The 12,609-nt window shown below is 39.3% G+C and overlaps 1 protein-coding gene across 14 annotated transcripts in view; it reads right to left on the bottom strand.

Moving 5' to 3' along the window:
* Positions 1–12,609, bottom strand: part of MANBA (mannosidase beta) — a 55,013-nt gene that overhangs the window by 21,454 nt on the left and 20,950 nt on the right. For 13 of the 14 annotated variants that reach the window (XM_065062842.1, XM_065062832.1, XM_065062839.1 and 10 more), the window contains exons 8-12: positions 8,023–8,174; positions 7,128–7,245; positions 4,287–4,373; positions 3,539–3,721; positions 668–886 (exon numbers count right to left, since the gene is read on the bottom strand). In XM_065062842.1, coding sequence (XP_064918914.1) covers positions 668–886; positions 3,539–3,721; positions 4,287–4,373; positions 7,128–7,245; positions 8,023–8,174 — 759 coding nt within the window. The remainder of the gene's footprint in view (positions 1–667; positions 887–3,538; positions 3,722–4,286; positions 4,374–7,127; positions 7,246–8,022; positions 8,175–12,609) is intronic. The other variant, XM_065062840.1, reaches the window with a different exon arrangement.

Here is a 12,609-nt window from a genome sequence, read left to right as displayed (position 1 = left end):
TATTTAAATTTATTCATTTTTAGGCTGGATTTAATAACTTGCATTGGTATTAATACGGGTGAATGCACTGATTATGTCTCAGATAATATACTTCACCCAGCAAATTGAAAAGAACATTCTGAACTCCTTCCAGTTGCTTGCATGAGTATCAATGTGATATTCAGTTCCCTCTGAACAAACGGACAAACAGCACGATATGTCTCTGCTCCAACTGTTTAAGATAGAATATATCATATCTAAATCTAATGGAATACAGAACCAAATCCTCTTACAGGCAATACATAAAGAATTATTTAAGAGAAACTGGTAAAAATGGTAAGAATCAATATATTTTAGAATTCAGCACAATTCAGCATTGGTCATGTTTCTTCTGTTTCTAAATGAACACACATCCTTAGACACAGCAAATGGAAAGAGATGTTAGGCAATCACTACTAAGCTATATATTAAAGAGAATTAATATTAATCGTTTCATAACAGCCTCAGGTAAATACATTGAACACTGAGGAGGGAAACAGCCCACACCTCTGTCCCACCTGTGCCATACCACACCTGACAATGCCTCATCCCAACTACAGTCCAGATGCTGTAGTTTGTTGGGAAGATGCTTTTTGCCCTCACTAAATGAGAACAGAGGGGACAAGCAGGTGTGGAAGCCCAGCCTTACCTTTTCGATCGTACTGAAGGAAGGCCAGGATTGAAATCCGTACTCTGAAGCAAAACGAGTTTTAGGATACACTGTCCAGTTCCAGCAGTCACTGCTGTAGTCATAAAAGTGAGTGTCACCATAATGGGTATCATAAGGGTTCTGGGAGATCCAGCCTTCTTTAATTGACTCCAAGCCATTGGTGGGACTGGATGCAATAAAAGGACGACTCTTATCTTCCTGAGATTTAAAACCAAATCAAAACAAAAACACAACCTGCTCACAAAGTGATCGGCTTTTATGACCTCAATACATAGACCACATTTTGAAGGGGGGTGGAACGGGGTGGGGGGTGGAGCACATGCCTTTTCCAAATTTCTGCATCACCACCTAGGAAACATCTCACTTTGCGCCCCAACGTTCCTCATCCTTACTCGCTTAATCAGTTTTTATTCATGTTCTTGGAGGACAGATAGTGCTTGTGCTGCTGTTCTAAGGGATTCTCTCCTCACATCAAGAGATCTATCTTTATATGCTTCTAAATTCTTAATGAAAGCTATTTAAAGTGTGCCTCATGAAAAATAAACTCAAGGAACATTAATATTTGAGTACTGTGACTTCTTTATGGAACATCATTTCTTTTGGAGTGTTTTTCCAAATCATGATTTTCCCCTAAGTATTCACCTAAATTTAACCCTAACAATTTAACCTTAATCCAGATATTCTGCTCCTAACACTTGCATGGCAGCATTGCAAGTTATTGTCATTTTGGCTGGCTCTTCATGCTAAAATAGGCGAGAGTATAAGAAGGGTTACATTTCAAATGGTTCAGCGCTGCCTTTATTTATAGCCTCAGTACATTTAGTGTACTCAATCTTTTAGCAGTACCCTCCTAAATACTGAAGGAATCCTTTTGCAGGTATAATTCATTTCACATGCTACTTGTAGTAAAACAGAGGCCTGAGTTACTTACCAGTTGCAAGTTGCAGCAACTGGCTCAAATACAGCAAACCTCTTAGACATGCGCTTCATTTTAAGAAACAGTCCCATTCTCCTCCGCCTCCGTATTTTTTTAAGACGTTAGTAATTAATAATTAACTGAAACAATTTACTACAGGATATCCAGGATTCCCTGAAGTCTTTAGCTCAAACTTCAAAGCCTTTTTAAGCTATCCAATCCAGTAGTGCTAGCAGTTACAGGTTTCCCCAAGCTGGCTTGTATTACACAGGACCTGAAATTATTTAACTGTGTGCTTCCTTCTGGCACTCACAAAAAAATAGTTATTCTATGGGTTTAAAATAGAAGAGGATCCGTCCTGAAGAGCAAAACCGCACAAGTGAACTGTAACCAAAAACCAGCATCAAGTGGGAACACCTCACTTTGCTGCACATGTACTGACCACCTAACTCGTGTAGCTAATCACAGGAACACCACAGCATATCTTTACAAACAACTCAGTTCCAAGAAACCTCAACTGAAATATAGAAATCTAGAACCAAGATGTTAAGCGGGAATATAAGACACCATTACCATTTAGAATACATAACTGCCCTCAAGAGTGGGATCCTTTCCTGCAGGTTCTTTCAAACCTGGCCTCATTTTTATTGTTTCCTTGTATTTCAACTTTTCTGGTAGAAATGTATTCTAAATTCTCAGAGTACAACTAGTCTGACAATGCTGGTAGCCTCCAATGACGAGCAATAATACCACTGTCACCTATATACTGAGTGCCTGTCCTAGCAAAAGGAAACTTCAGGTCATGAGCATCATAATGTGAAATGTCTGCCATCCTGGAAAAAATAGAGATTAGACTAAAATTATCATACCCTGAAGTCAATAAGATCCTGCTAGACAAGGGATAACCGAGTAGGAAAACGCTACTAATACTTTTAGGTTAATAAAACCATCATACTCTTGTTGAAGAGGAAAGGTCTAACTGGACAAAACTCTTGCAACATTTTGTTTCTTAGCTAACAAATGAGTTACGAATAGTCACCTATGGTCAAAGCATTGTTTGTTCACCACTCTACAGTTACACAACAACAACTTGGGACTTTTTACATGCACACATAAAAGTCAGTTAAAATCATATTCCAATAAATAATGAAGAACTGCACTACCTCTAGGAGGTAAAGTAAACTACAAGTAAAACTACAAAAGCTGCACAAAACAGGTAGTGCCAAATCACAGTAAACTTCATCATAGATTCCAGGTGCTTCTGGTCTGCATGCCCACAGTTTAAATCTTATGTCAAGATATTTTATTTTGCCTTCATATACTGTAAAATACCACTAATCTGTTTTTCAAAAACACACAATATAATGACTAGACAGCATCAGGACAATGTTTAGCATAGCTTTGGTTTAACCTACTTAAGCCAAAAAACTTAACAAAATCAGGATAAAGGAAATCTGATCATCTAGATTACTTAATTAATGGGCAAGTTGATTTTTTTCCACTGGAAGTGAAGGTATTTATGGAGGTATTACAAATAGGAAGGAAACAAGAAGGTGTCTGCCTGGACGCCTTCCTGTGTAACCTCATCTGGGTGTTCCTGCTCTGGCAAGGGATTGAACCAGATGATCTTTCGAGGTCCCTTCCAATCCTTGACATTCTGTGATTCTGTGATATCCCCTGAATTTTTCAGGTCTTCCTTAAGATATCACAAACTGTTAGAGATATAAGTCATTTTTTGGTTTGTTTTACTTTGAGGATAAGTCCTGAGTTTAGGGAGTTGTTTTCAAGAGCCAGGAAAGTGCGGTTCCTCAATAACGTGCTGGTTTTCATTTCCCAAAAGGATTAAAAAATAAAGAACTCCAAGTTGCTCAGATTCCAAAAATTAAAATCTTTTGTCAAGCCACGTCCCCCTAGAGTTTCTTGAGATCACTTACAGCAAGAACTATTTCTTGGATGTTCTTCACATAAAGCATCACGTAGTCTTTGATATAGGTTTCTCTGTCAGCATAAGGTATGGAAAACCAGTTGCTTGCAATTGCTGCTTCATTTTCATTGTTTCCACTCCACAGAATAATTGATGGATGGGATTTTAAACGTCTTACCTGAAATACAATGTACTGTTTCAGAAGTCAAGCAAAATTACTTCTCTTAAAAATTAAAAAAGAAAATAACTTCACTACTAGTTGAATTACAAGTCTACATGCTTATTACATACACTGAGCCTACGATTCCTGTTTTTATCTGCACCGTTGACTATTCCCTCAGCTCTCCACGAGGCTCAAACTTTTGTAATACACGCTTACAGAGGGGCAAACTTTTAATATGCTGACATGTATCCACCATATGCACATGTGCATCTCCAACTTTATCTACTCAGCCACATGGAAAGGGTAAATTCTGTGCTAGGGCACACTGCAATCATCAGAGCTCACTCCCAGTGAATGCTTCAAAAACATCCTTCACAAGAGAGCAGTTTGGACATGAGGAAGGCCTGTACCTCTGCTTGACTGACTACTCCTGCAAGTAAGGTAGCGAGGATTTAGGAAGGTTACATTTTGTGTCTGCTACATAGAGGTACACTAAAATCACTTCCAAGTAAGCACTTCTGGAAAGCTAACTAATACAGTCGGTCAAACAAAGCTACGTAATGGGAAATAGAGCTTCAAAACGCGGACAAAATACCTGATGAGAAACTTCTGCTCTTACGGATTCTAAATAATTCTGGTCAGTTGGATACAGTGCACATGCAAACATAAAATCCTGCCAAATCTACAAGGAAAACAAAAGAAAAAAAAAATCTGCTAGCAAATCATTTTACATACTTGAAAAACATACAGTTATTGGGATGCACAATCATTTATTCAGACAGACATTATTTATGTCAAAAATCATTAAAATCTTCTATTTTTTCTTTTCTTTGAAAGTACCACCTGAACAACCACATTCCTCCATGGGGTTCAACGTGTGCATACCCCACTGTGTATTTCCTCAGTATCACAGTTGTAAAATACTCACCCTTAGGAATCAGATCCTGACAGCCTCCACTGCTCAGTGGAATACCACTCAGTAGAGGGAGTTCAGTACGTTTCAGTGGAATAACTGCAACCCATGTATTGCTCAAATGTGAACGTGGGGCAATCTCCAGCTGAACACAACAATTTTGTATTTACTACTTTGCAGGTGTAACACCAAATCCCCACTGCTTATTAAAACATGAAAGAGTCATTTTTCTGACATGGTATCAAACACACTTAACGAATGTTCAAAATGTACTTGTTAACAAAGCACTTCCACAATGAATGCACAAACTGATCGCAAAAAAGGCAAATCCTACCCAGTAAGAGGGGGTAGAAACAAACCAGATCCTCTAACACCAGTGATCTTCCTCTTAAAAGAAAGATCTGGTAGACCCCACCAGAGAACAGCAAGCCTTTCAACTCAACAATGAACTCTATTTGTACCTTGAAGGAAAAAAATTACAAAAAAGGGGAAAGGAACCCAATGAGACAGGTACGATCTCGTTTTACTCGTTCTGTATTCTAAATTGATGTAACTTATAGACTCCCGATAGTCTATCCCAAACGGTAACAAAAAGATCTCTTGAAGGGGCACATTAACCCAAAGGAGTCCGTAGGAGACCAAACTTTTCTGCACATGGTGCTACACAAGCACCAGAGCAGCTCCTCATAAAATCGCATTTTCCTTGCAGCAAAAACATGCTTTTCCATTATGTTTTTCAGCATACATTCCCCAAGAAAACTGAAGATAAGGAACAGGACAGATGGAGGTAATGGATCCATTAATAATTGTTACAATCCTAGCGCTGTATCAAAAAGCAAAGCTATTGCTGAAGAATCAGTGACTGTGTAGAGTCAAAACTCTCTATTGAAATAAACTTTCTCTTGCTGTTTCCCTCAGTGAGTTATCACTGTTTTTCCTTAAGCGCAGTTTGACTCTAACGCACTTTGAAGCCTTTGCAAGACCACCAGAAGAAACAAAACCAAAAGCCTCCAGCATCACCCCCCCCCAGAATAAGGGTCTGATTTTCTGCATTTACGAGCTATTTTGGCTGCTAAATAAGACCCAAATACTGCATTGAGCACTGTGCAGGCACAGATCTAAGTGGCCTACTTAGATGCCTGGTGTCAAAAATGAAAGAACCGTAAGTGCTCAGAAGCTCTGAAAATCAGGGCACTCATTCAGATGACTAAAATAGATGTAACATTTTATTTTTTTCAAGCACACACAGCAGAAAGCAGCAAGGTAGCAATTCTGTTTCCCCGCTTTTTATGCTGTAGAGAAAGACCAAACACACTACTTTGGATTTTAACACCAGATGCAACTTGGCCTTCACTCATCTAGTCATTGTTTCATCAAAACTTATTAACATGTGCCTCCAAGCTCATCTAATAAAAGGTACTCATCTAGAATTATCAGTGTTTGCAGCAGGTGTTCCCCTTACAGCTACATTTATACTCAATTACAGCTTGTTCAAAATGGCCCTTTGGATCTGGCCTTCCACACTTGGCTTCAGGCCAAGTGAAATAATTTCAGTTTAAAAGTTTGAACAAAAAAACCCCTCCAAGCCTTTTCAGTTATTGCTATAAAAGAGAAAATACTTTTAAAAGAAATAATATCTATTTCCACAGCACAGAAGAGCATAAATGCCTTCTGCAGTGTTTTAATAACTCGGAGGTGGCCGAAAACACAAAACTCAAATACAGCAGGCCTTAAAGCCTCCTTGAGGTCAGATTGCAAGGCCTTTGCTCGCAACCTGGGCCACGTAGTCAAGCACTCAGTTTCTTCCGTGAGGCTGTTCTCACATAAGTAAACCCTAAACACAGGTGCAGAAAAGATATTGTTTGATCTTGTGCATAACCCCCTTTTCCATGTATTACTTGTTTTACAACTATCTGAGTTGTAAGTCCCTGTTGATGCCTACAGTGCTGATCATTACAGTGTAAACACTGTCATCTTGCATCAAGCGCCATTACTAGTACCAGGTTCTCAGCTATGCATTCCTTCTCTCATCCTTTCCCAAGAGAGCAGGAAATGTAGAACTGGGAGAGCGATGAGAGTTTTGGTCTGAAAAGAGATAAAAGTTGAAGTCACGGTCTTGTTGCTCTAATTTGAGGAAATATAAGGGAGAGGGAGGGAAAAAGACAGTGGCAGAAAAAAGAAGGAGATAAAGGGGAGATCTGGGCTGGGAAGGGAGGTGGGGATGAGTGAGGAACAGAGCTGTAGCCTCAGTAACAAGAGAAAATACAAGCTGGGGTTCTAATATAAAGTTTCCAAAACATCTTTTCCAGTTTCAACAGACAGACTCACTAATCAAAACGCATTCAAATTAAAAAAAAATAATCTAAAAAAAAAAAATCAGGTTGATATGACTTCTCAGGTTGGTACTCGACCACATGCTTTGGAAAGATGGCTAGAACTTACGTATTACATCTCTTATTTTGTTCTGTTATTTACGAGTTCTTGTCAGTTTTTAAATAAGTGTTCTGTGTCTATTGTTTTTACCATCATTCCTAGTTCATCGCAAATATCGTAGAATTCATCTTGTTCATATACTCCTCCTCCCCAAACCCGAAGTGCATTCATGTTGGCATCTGCTGCAGACTTCAAGAGCAGCCATAATCTGTCAAATACAAAAAGATTTATACAAGTTTGGTGAACCTGTATCACTTAGGAGTTTCTACGGTTATACCCAAAAAAGCCCAAAAACAAAACCAAAAAACCACCACACAAAACCCAAACATTCATCATCAGCAGGCAATCTAAGACTATAACTTTGATAGGAACCAGACTACTTTGATAGCTTCTCGGCCTGCACGTCTGGACAGAGCTCTCAAAAAGCAATTTTTTGCAGAAAAAATTCACTTGGTCTTGTTAAGACTTATGAAACAGATGGAGTGACACATGCAACTAAGTGCTTTTACTTTTATCAGCAGGACCAGATTTAGAAATACTATATTTTATTAATCAGTTTTCTCTTTTCTCTTCAGATACTACTTTAAATATCAATCACTTGAACTCAAATCATCATCATTTAAACTCATTCAGAAATCTATACTCTCTTCCTAAATTCCACAATGCATAGCGAGAAGGTGGGTAGTGAGAGGGGGAGGAGTAGTACCAATGAATGTGTCCCAGACAATAGGATCAGACAGCCTGAGGATCACCCCTAAAAATACTTGAGAGGTCAGTAACCTGCGGACAGCAAATCACCACCTTTCCATCACTTATTGCACTTATATGCCTTGAACATCACTCAAGGCTATTAATATTAATTAAGCCCTAATTCTGAGGCCTCCAACCCACAACAATTAGTGTCCTAACTTGAAAGGAGCTCCTTTGATATTAGGAGGAGGAAAACATGATCCTTTCTCCTTAGAGAACATCAAATGTGGCTTACGTGTCATAGGTCACTCTGTCCTGGAAAGAATCTGCTGGAATCCAGTTTGAGCCTTTGATGAAAATGGGTCGGCCATTGATTCTAAAGTAGAAACTCAGGCCTGGTGAGCCAGGAATAGGCTCCTGAACAAGTTCCACTGTCCGAAAATAGGCCTGTGAAGACATGAAACTTAGGTTTAAAGCAGACAAAAAATAATTAAAATAAATGAAGGCAATCATTAAAAAAGGGATTCAACTGAACAACAAGAGCTTAGAATTTGCCAAGGAGTCAAAAGATGCCGTCTCATCTCTAAATTACTGCTTGATTAAAACACACTATAACAGGGAAAAAAAGCATCCTTCTGATAAACCTGCTCACTTTTTAAAGTTACTATCACATTAAGAGAGAGGGAGAAAATATGCTCAAACAAGTGTGCATATGTGTATAAATGTAAGAGGCAGGTGCACGTTTGCTTGCTGCAGAACTCAGTTTAAAGTCCACATGAGGACCAGCAAGAGGAATGAAGCGGTTCCAATACATCTGACACACCATTCACTCTGCAATTTTCTCCTTACAGAAGAAGACTACAGCAGCTTCAGCAGTGAGTCTTGTCCCTGAATGCCTGTTTTCAGGTTCATCCAGTAAAAGCAGAATCTTTTGCTGCCCTGAAATATCTTTTTAATAGGTGTAGCAATTAAAGAAAAGATGTGCACGCAAACACAAACGCCAGGTTGGAAGTGAAGGGCCCTCTGGCCACCGCAGCTGTGTTTGAACAGCATCATCAGCAATAAGGTTTCAGAGAGACCAGTTCAGCTAAATAACCAGTAGTTGTGTAAGGCATTAAAGGTCATTCCAGATATAAGCACATCTCAAGAAGGCGGCAAACTTTTACAGCTGCTCTTTCAGCCTAATATCTCATATTGTGTACTGCAGACGTTGAAAAATAAAACACTCATTTCTGCAGGTGGGAGAAAGGTTCTCAAGAAATCATTCTGGACATTTCTGGGGACTTCGATCAAAGCAACTGCTGCTGTGAGGGGTATCCTGATTGCACCAGCATGAACACAGTCAATTCCACAGCCAGGAGAGAGCAGTTAGGCGACTGTAATAATACTTTGTGCTGACCCCTCATTTGTAGAGGTGTCTTCCCCACCTGCCGTGTTAGGCTCCTGCAAAGTGTTATAGAACACATCTCGTTCAGGGAGGCTTTAGACTTCTTTTTCTCCTTCATCCTTGCCCCAGTTCAAGTTATCTAGACCAGAAAGAAAAACGTCCTTCTTTCTGCTACCTGTTGCTCATTGTCATAGGGAGACCATTGAGAAATTAAATAAAATGAAGTGAAACAAAATGGCACATTTCAGCCAGTTCACACCAAGCAACAAGTTTGGGTCAAGAACCTCTGTTTTTCTAAACTAGCCCCTAAGATAGCAACCACTCCTCCCTTGAATGAATATTTGCTCTACCTATTCAAAAGGTCAGCTGGGAGAGTACAGCCTGTTCTCTCTGACACAAGCTACAGTTGGGACAAGTATTTGTCAGTATATCAGGCTAAAATTAACCTAGTTAAATGTAAGTAGTACACTTGTCTTTTAGATAAAATGTAATTTTTTATTTCACACACCAGACAAGGCTGAAGTTCAAATGGGAAAAGACTAATCCCACTGAGGGACTACGTGTTTTAAACTTTCAGCTTATCAAAAATCATACGGAGAGACAGAAAATTATTTCTAGTGGTAGAGAAGACAAAGAAATCACTGCTTTTTGCACTTCCTCTTTGGTGTTTCTTAGTCAACTGGACAGTTATTAATTAAATACCTGGACAGAGACAATGCACATGACAAAACAGACGTATGAGTGGAGAACGCAGATCACTGACCTCAAACTAAACCCCTCTGCAGCGTGGCAATACCAAAACACAGAAACGGAATGAATTAAAAAAATGGGACTGGCCCCAAGTCCTGCAGTGTTTTCCAGTATTGCCCCGGCTGGGCTCAGCATCCAGACCACTAAAAGCATTCCCAGCCGGAAAAAAAACTACAAAATCAGACCACTAAGAGGACATTTCAGACTCCCTGTGCAATATCTCATACCTGTACCGAGGACAGCACGCCCTGCCTTTTTACCACTGTGATCCCACTGCACACTAGGTCAGTTGAATATAGACTAGCATGATGAACTTGGCTTTAGGACAAAAGTCTTACAATCATTCCTAGAATTTTGCAGATTTATTTTAACGTGAGAAGTTGAACTAAAAAACCAATCAGTATTTCATACAACTTTCACGTTTATCTTAAATATTGTAGGCTGCAAAAGAAATAAAAATACATTATGAGTACTATACTAGCAAAAAAGTTCTAACTTTCCTCCAGTTAATTCCATTACTTGGAGAAAAACTCCTCAGTCTCCAGCACAGCTCTTTTTTGTGTCACAAAATGGAATGGGATTTATAGTTGGGGCTCCCAAAGTATTTGGGAGATCCTCTTAATGGCTGCTATCAAACAGGTTGGGACTGTCTCAGAGTGCATTTGTAATGGAGCATCTATGTTAGTAACAGAAGTACTGTGATATTGCTTTATTCATGTTCAAGCGGAACTCATGCAACTGGCCAAACCCAAGGCAATCAAAGAGGCTGAAACACTCCGCCAGGACCACCCCTATAGCACCTTGGCCACCATGAAATCTGTCTGATAGACCTTGCTGCCTGAGGACTGATCATCTCTCCCCATCTTGGAGCACAGAGAAGAGGGTCTCTAGCCACCACAGAGTAATTAACTGGTTTGGGGCACAATTAAGAAATAGATACCTGTCTTTTTGAGGCACATGTAACTGCTTTGTACCTAATTAAGTGACCCGTGGATCACATTTGGCATTCCCAGATTTAGCAGTAGGAAAAGTAATAGGATGAAGATGCCCAGAGCTGAAATATGATCACGGAACACCCCAGTGACCTAACAAATTAGCACACAGCATGAAAGCAGTGTGACAACTAAAAGGCAGAAGGAAAGACTGCTGGATGTCATGCTCAAAGGCCTGGGGGGAAAAGAGGGTGCAGAGGGAAGGAGGGAAAGACAGCTAGAGGTTAAGCTCTTCCAAGTATTAAAACAGCCTCATGAAATAAAAAATTCTGATTACAGTGTTGAAGAAATAACCATATAGAAAGATGGGAAATCAGAATCAAAAAGCAAACAAATGCCTCACAAGGCAATGAAAGCCATAATAAATTCCTTGATGTAGGCATGGCAAGAAGTAAAGCAACTTTGCAATAGCAAACGAGACAGGACAGACCCTTCCTCAAGAAAAACAATTTTATTCTGACATAACTTCTGTCTATGACCCAGAAATTTTCCCAAAGGACTAGTTAATGTTTTGGAGACTAACATGCCAGAAACCAGAGAGTAGTTCAAGCTAGAGGTAGTCTAATCTGATATAAGACCAAGCTGTGTTTTCTCACATATACAGTTCTCACCCTTTACTTCTGGTCTGTCCAAAGTTACGTAGATACTCACAGGGGCACAAACCACTTGTGAAATGTGCCACCCCTAATTTTTTCTTTTTGAAAACGGGGGTGAAGGGTGGGAAACATACTCCACCTGAATACAGTGTTAGGTAGACAACAGAACAACAACTTTCAGCAACATTTTTCCCTGATTGTATCCCCTGAACTACTCAGAGTTCTTATTAACCCATATGAATGTTGCTATTCACTCCTGCTGACATGACAGCAAATTGTGGCAGAACATGAAAAAACTGCATATGGGTCCTTTTTCCACTTATACAGCTTGGTGCAGGCTAGGTGTGTCAGAATCCAAGGCAGCTTCACAGAAGACACAAAGGAATAATAGCTTTTACACTATGAATCAGTATATAAGCTTCATATGCTGGTTAACTTATAATGCCCACTGTGTGGTGCATTTGCCACCCCCTCCGCCCCTTTCCCTTTAAAGAGGAAAAATGAAGCAGCCTCTGAATATCTTTTGTAGACTATGAAGTCCCTATGATCATATGCCACCGGGCTCTATGAAACATTCTGATGCAATCAATCAGTTTTCCTATCATTGTGCACTTTTCCAACAGTAACAATACATTTATTTTTTTTTTTATCAGCTTTATAGCCATATTTCCTACAACCAGATTTTTCTAGGCACAATATGCTCTGTTTATCTGGTGTAGCTTTTAATTGTTTCAAAATTAAATTGCTAATAATAGCAAAGAATTACTATTATGAATTCATAATCAAACTAAGGGCTAGCTCTATAAAGACTGGGACTCCAGGGGCTACTGCTTTTCATAGCAGTTTTCACATGAACAAACCTTACAGTAAACAGCAGTTTTAGATGGCTGGTGACCAGATTAGTTTTTAATGAAGCAAGATGCATCACAATCACCTAACAGATGTGTAAATTTACTTAGTTGCTTCCGCATGTTGATGGCACAAAGAGCCCAGTCTAATTTGTATTTTTTTTCCAATAGACAATTGAAAATTACCTCATCTAGGCTTCTTAGTAAAAACAAACATATAATTATACAGCCAGTATATTGCAGGAACCCTTACGCAAATATCCATGAATATTACGTTCATGGTCATATTTTAAGATGTTACCTCGTCTT

Source organism: Columba livia, chromosome 4, assembly GCF_036013475.1.
Source record: "Columba livia isolate bColLiv1 breed racing homer chromosome 4, bColLiv1.pat.W.v2, whole genome shotgun sequence".
Classification (NCBI taxonomy): Eukaryota; Metazoa; Chordata; class Aves; order Columbiformes; family Columbidae; genus Columba; species Columba livia.
Note: the sequence above shows the minus strand (reverse complement) of the source record. Positions and strands in the feature narration are given on the sequence as shown.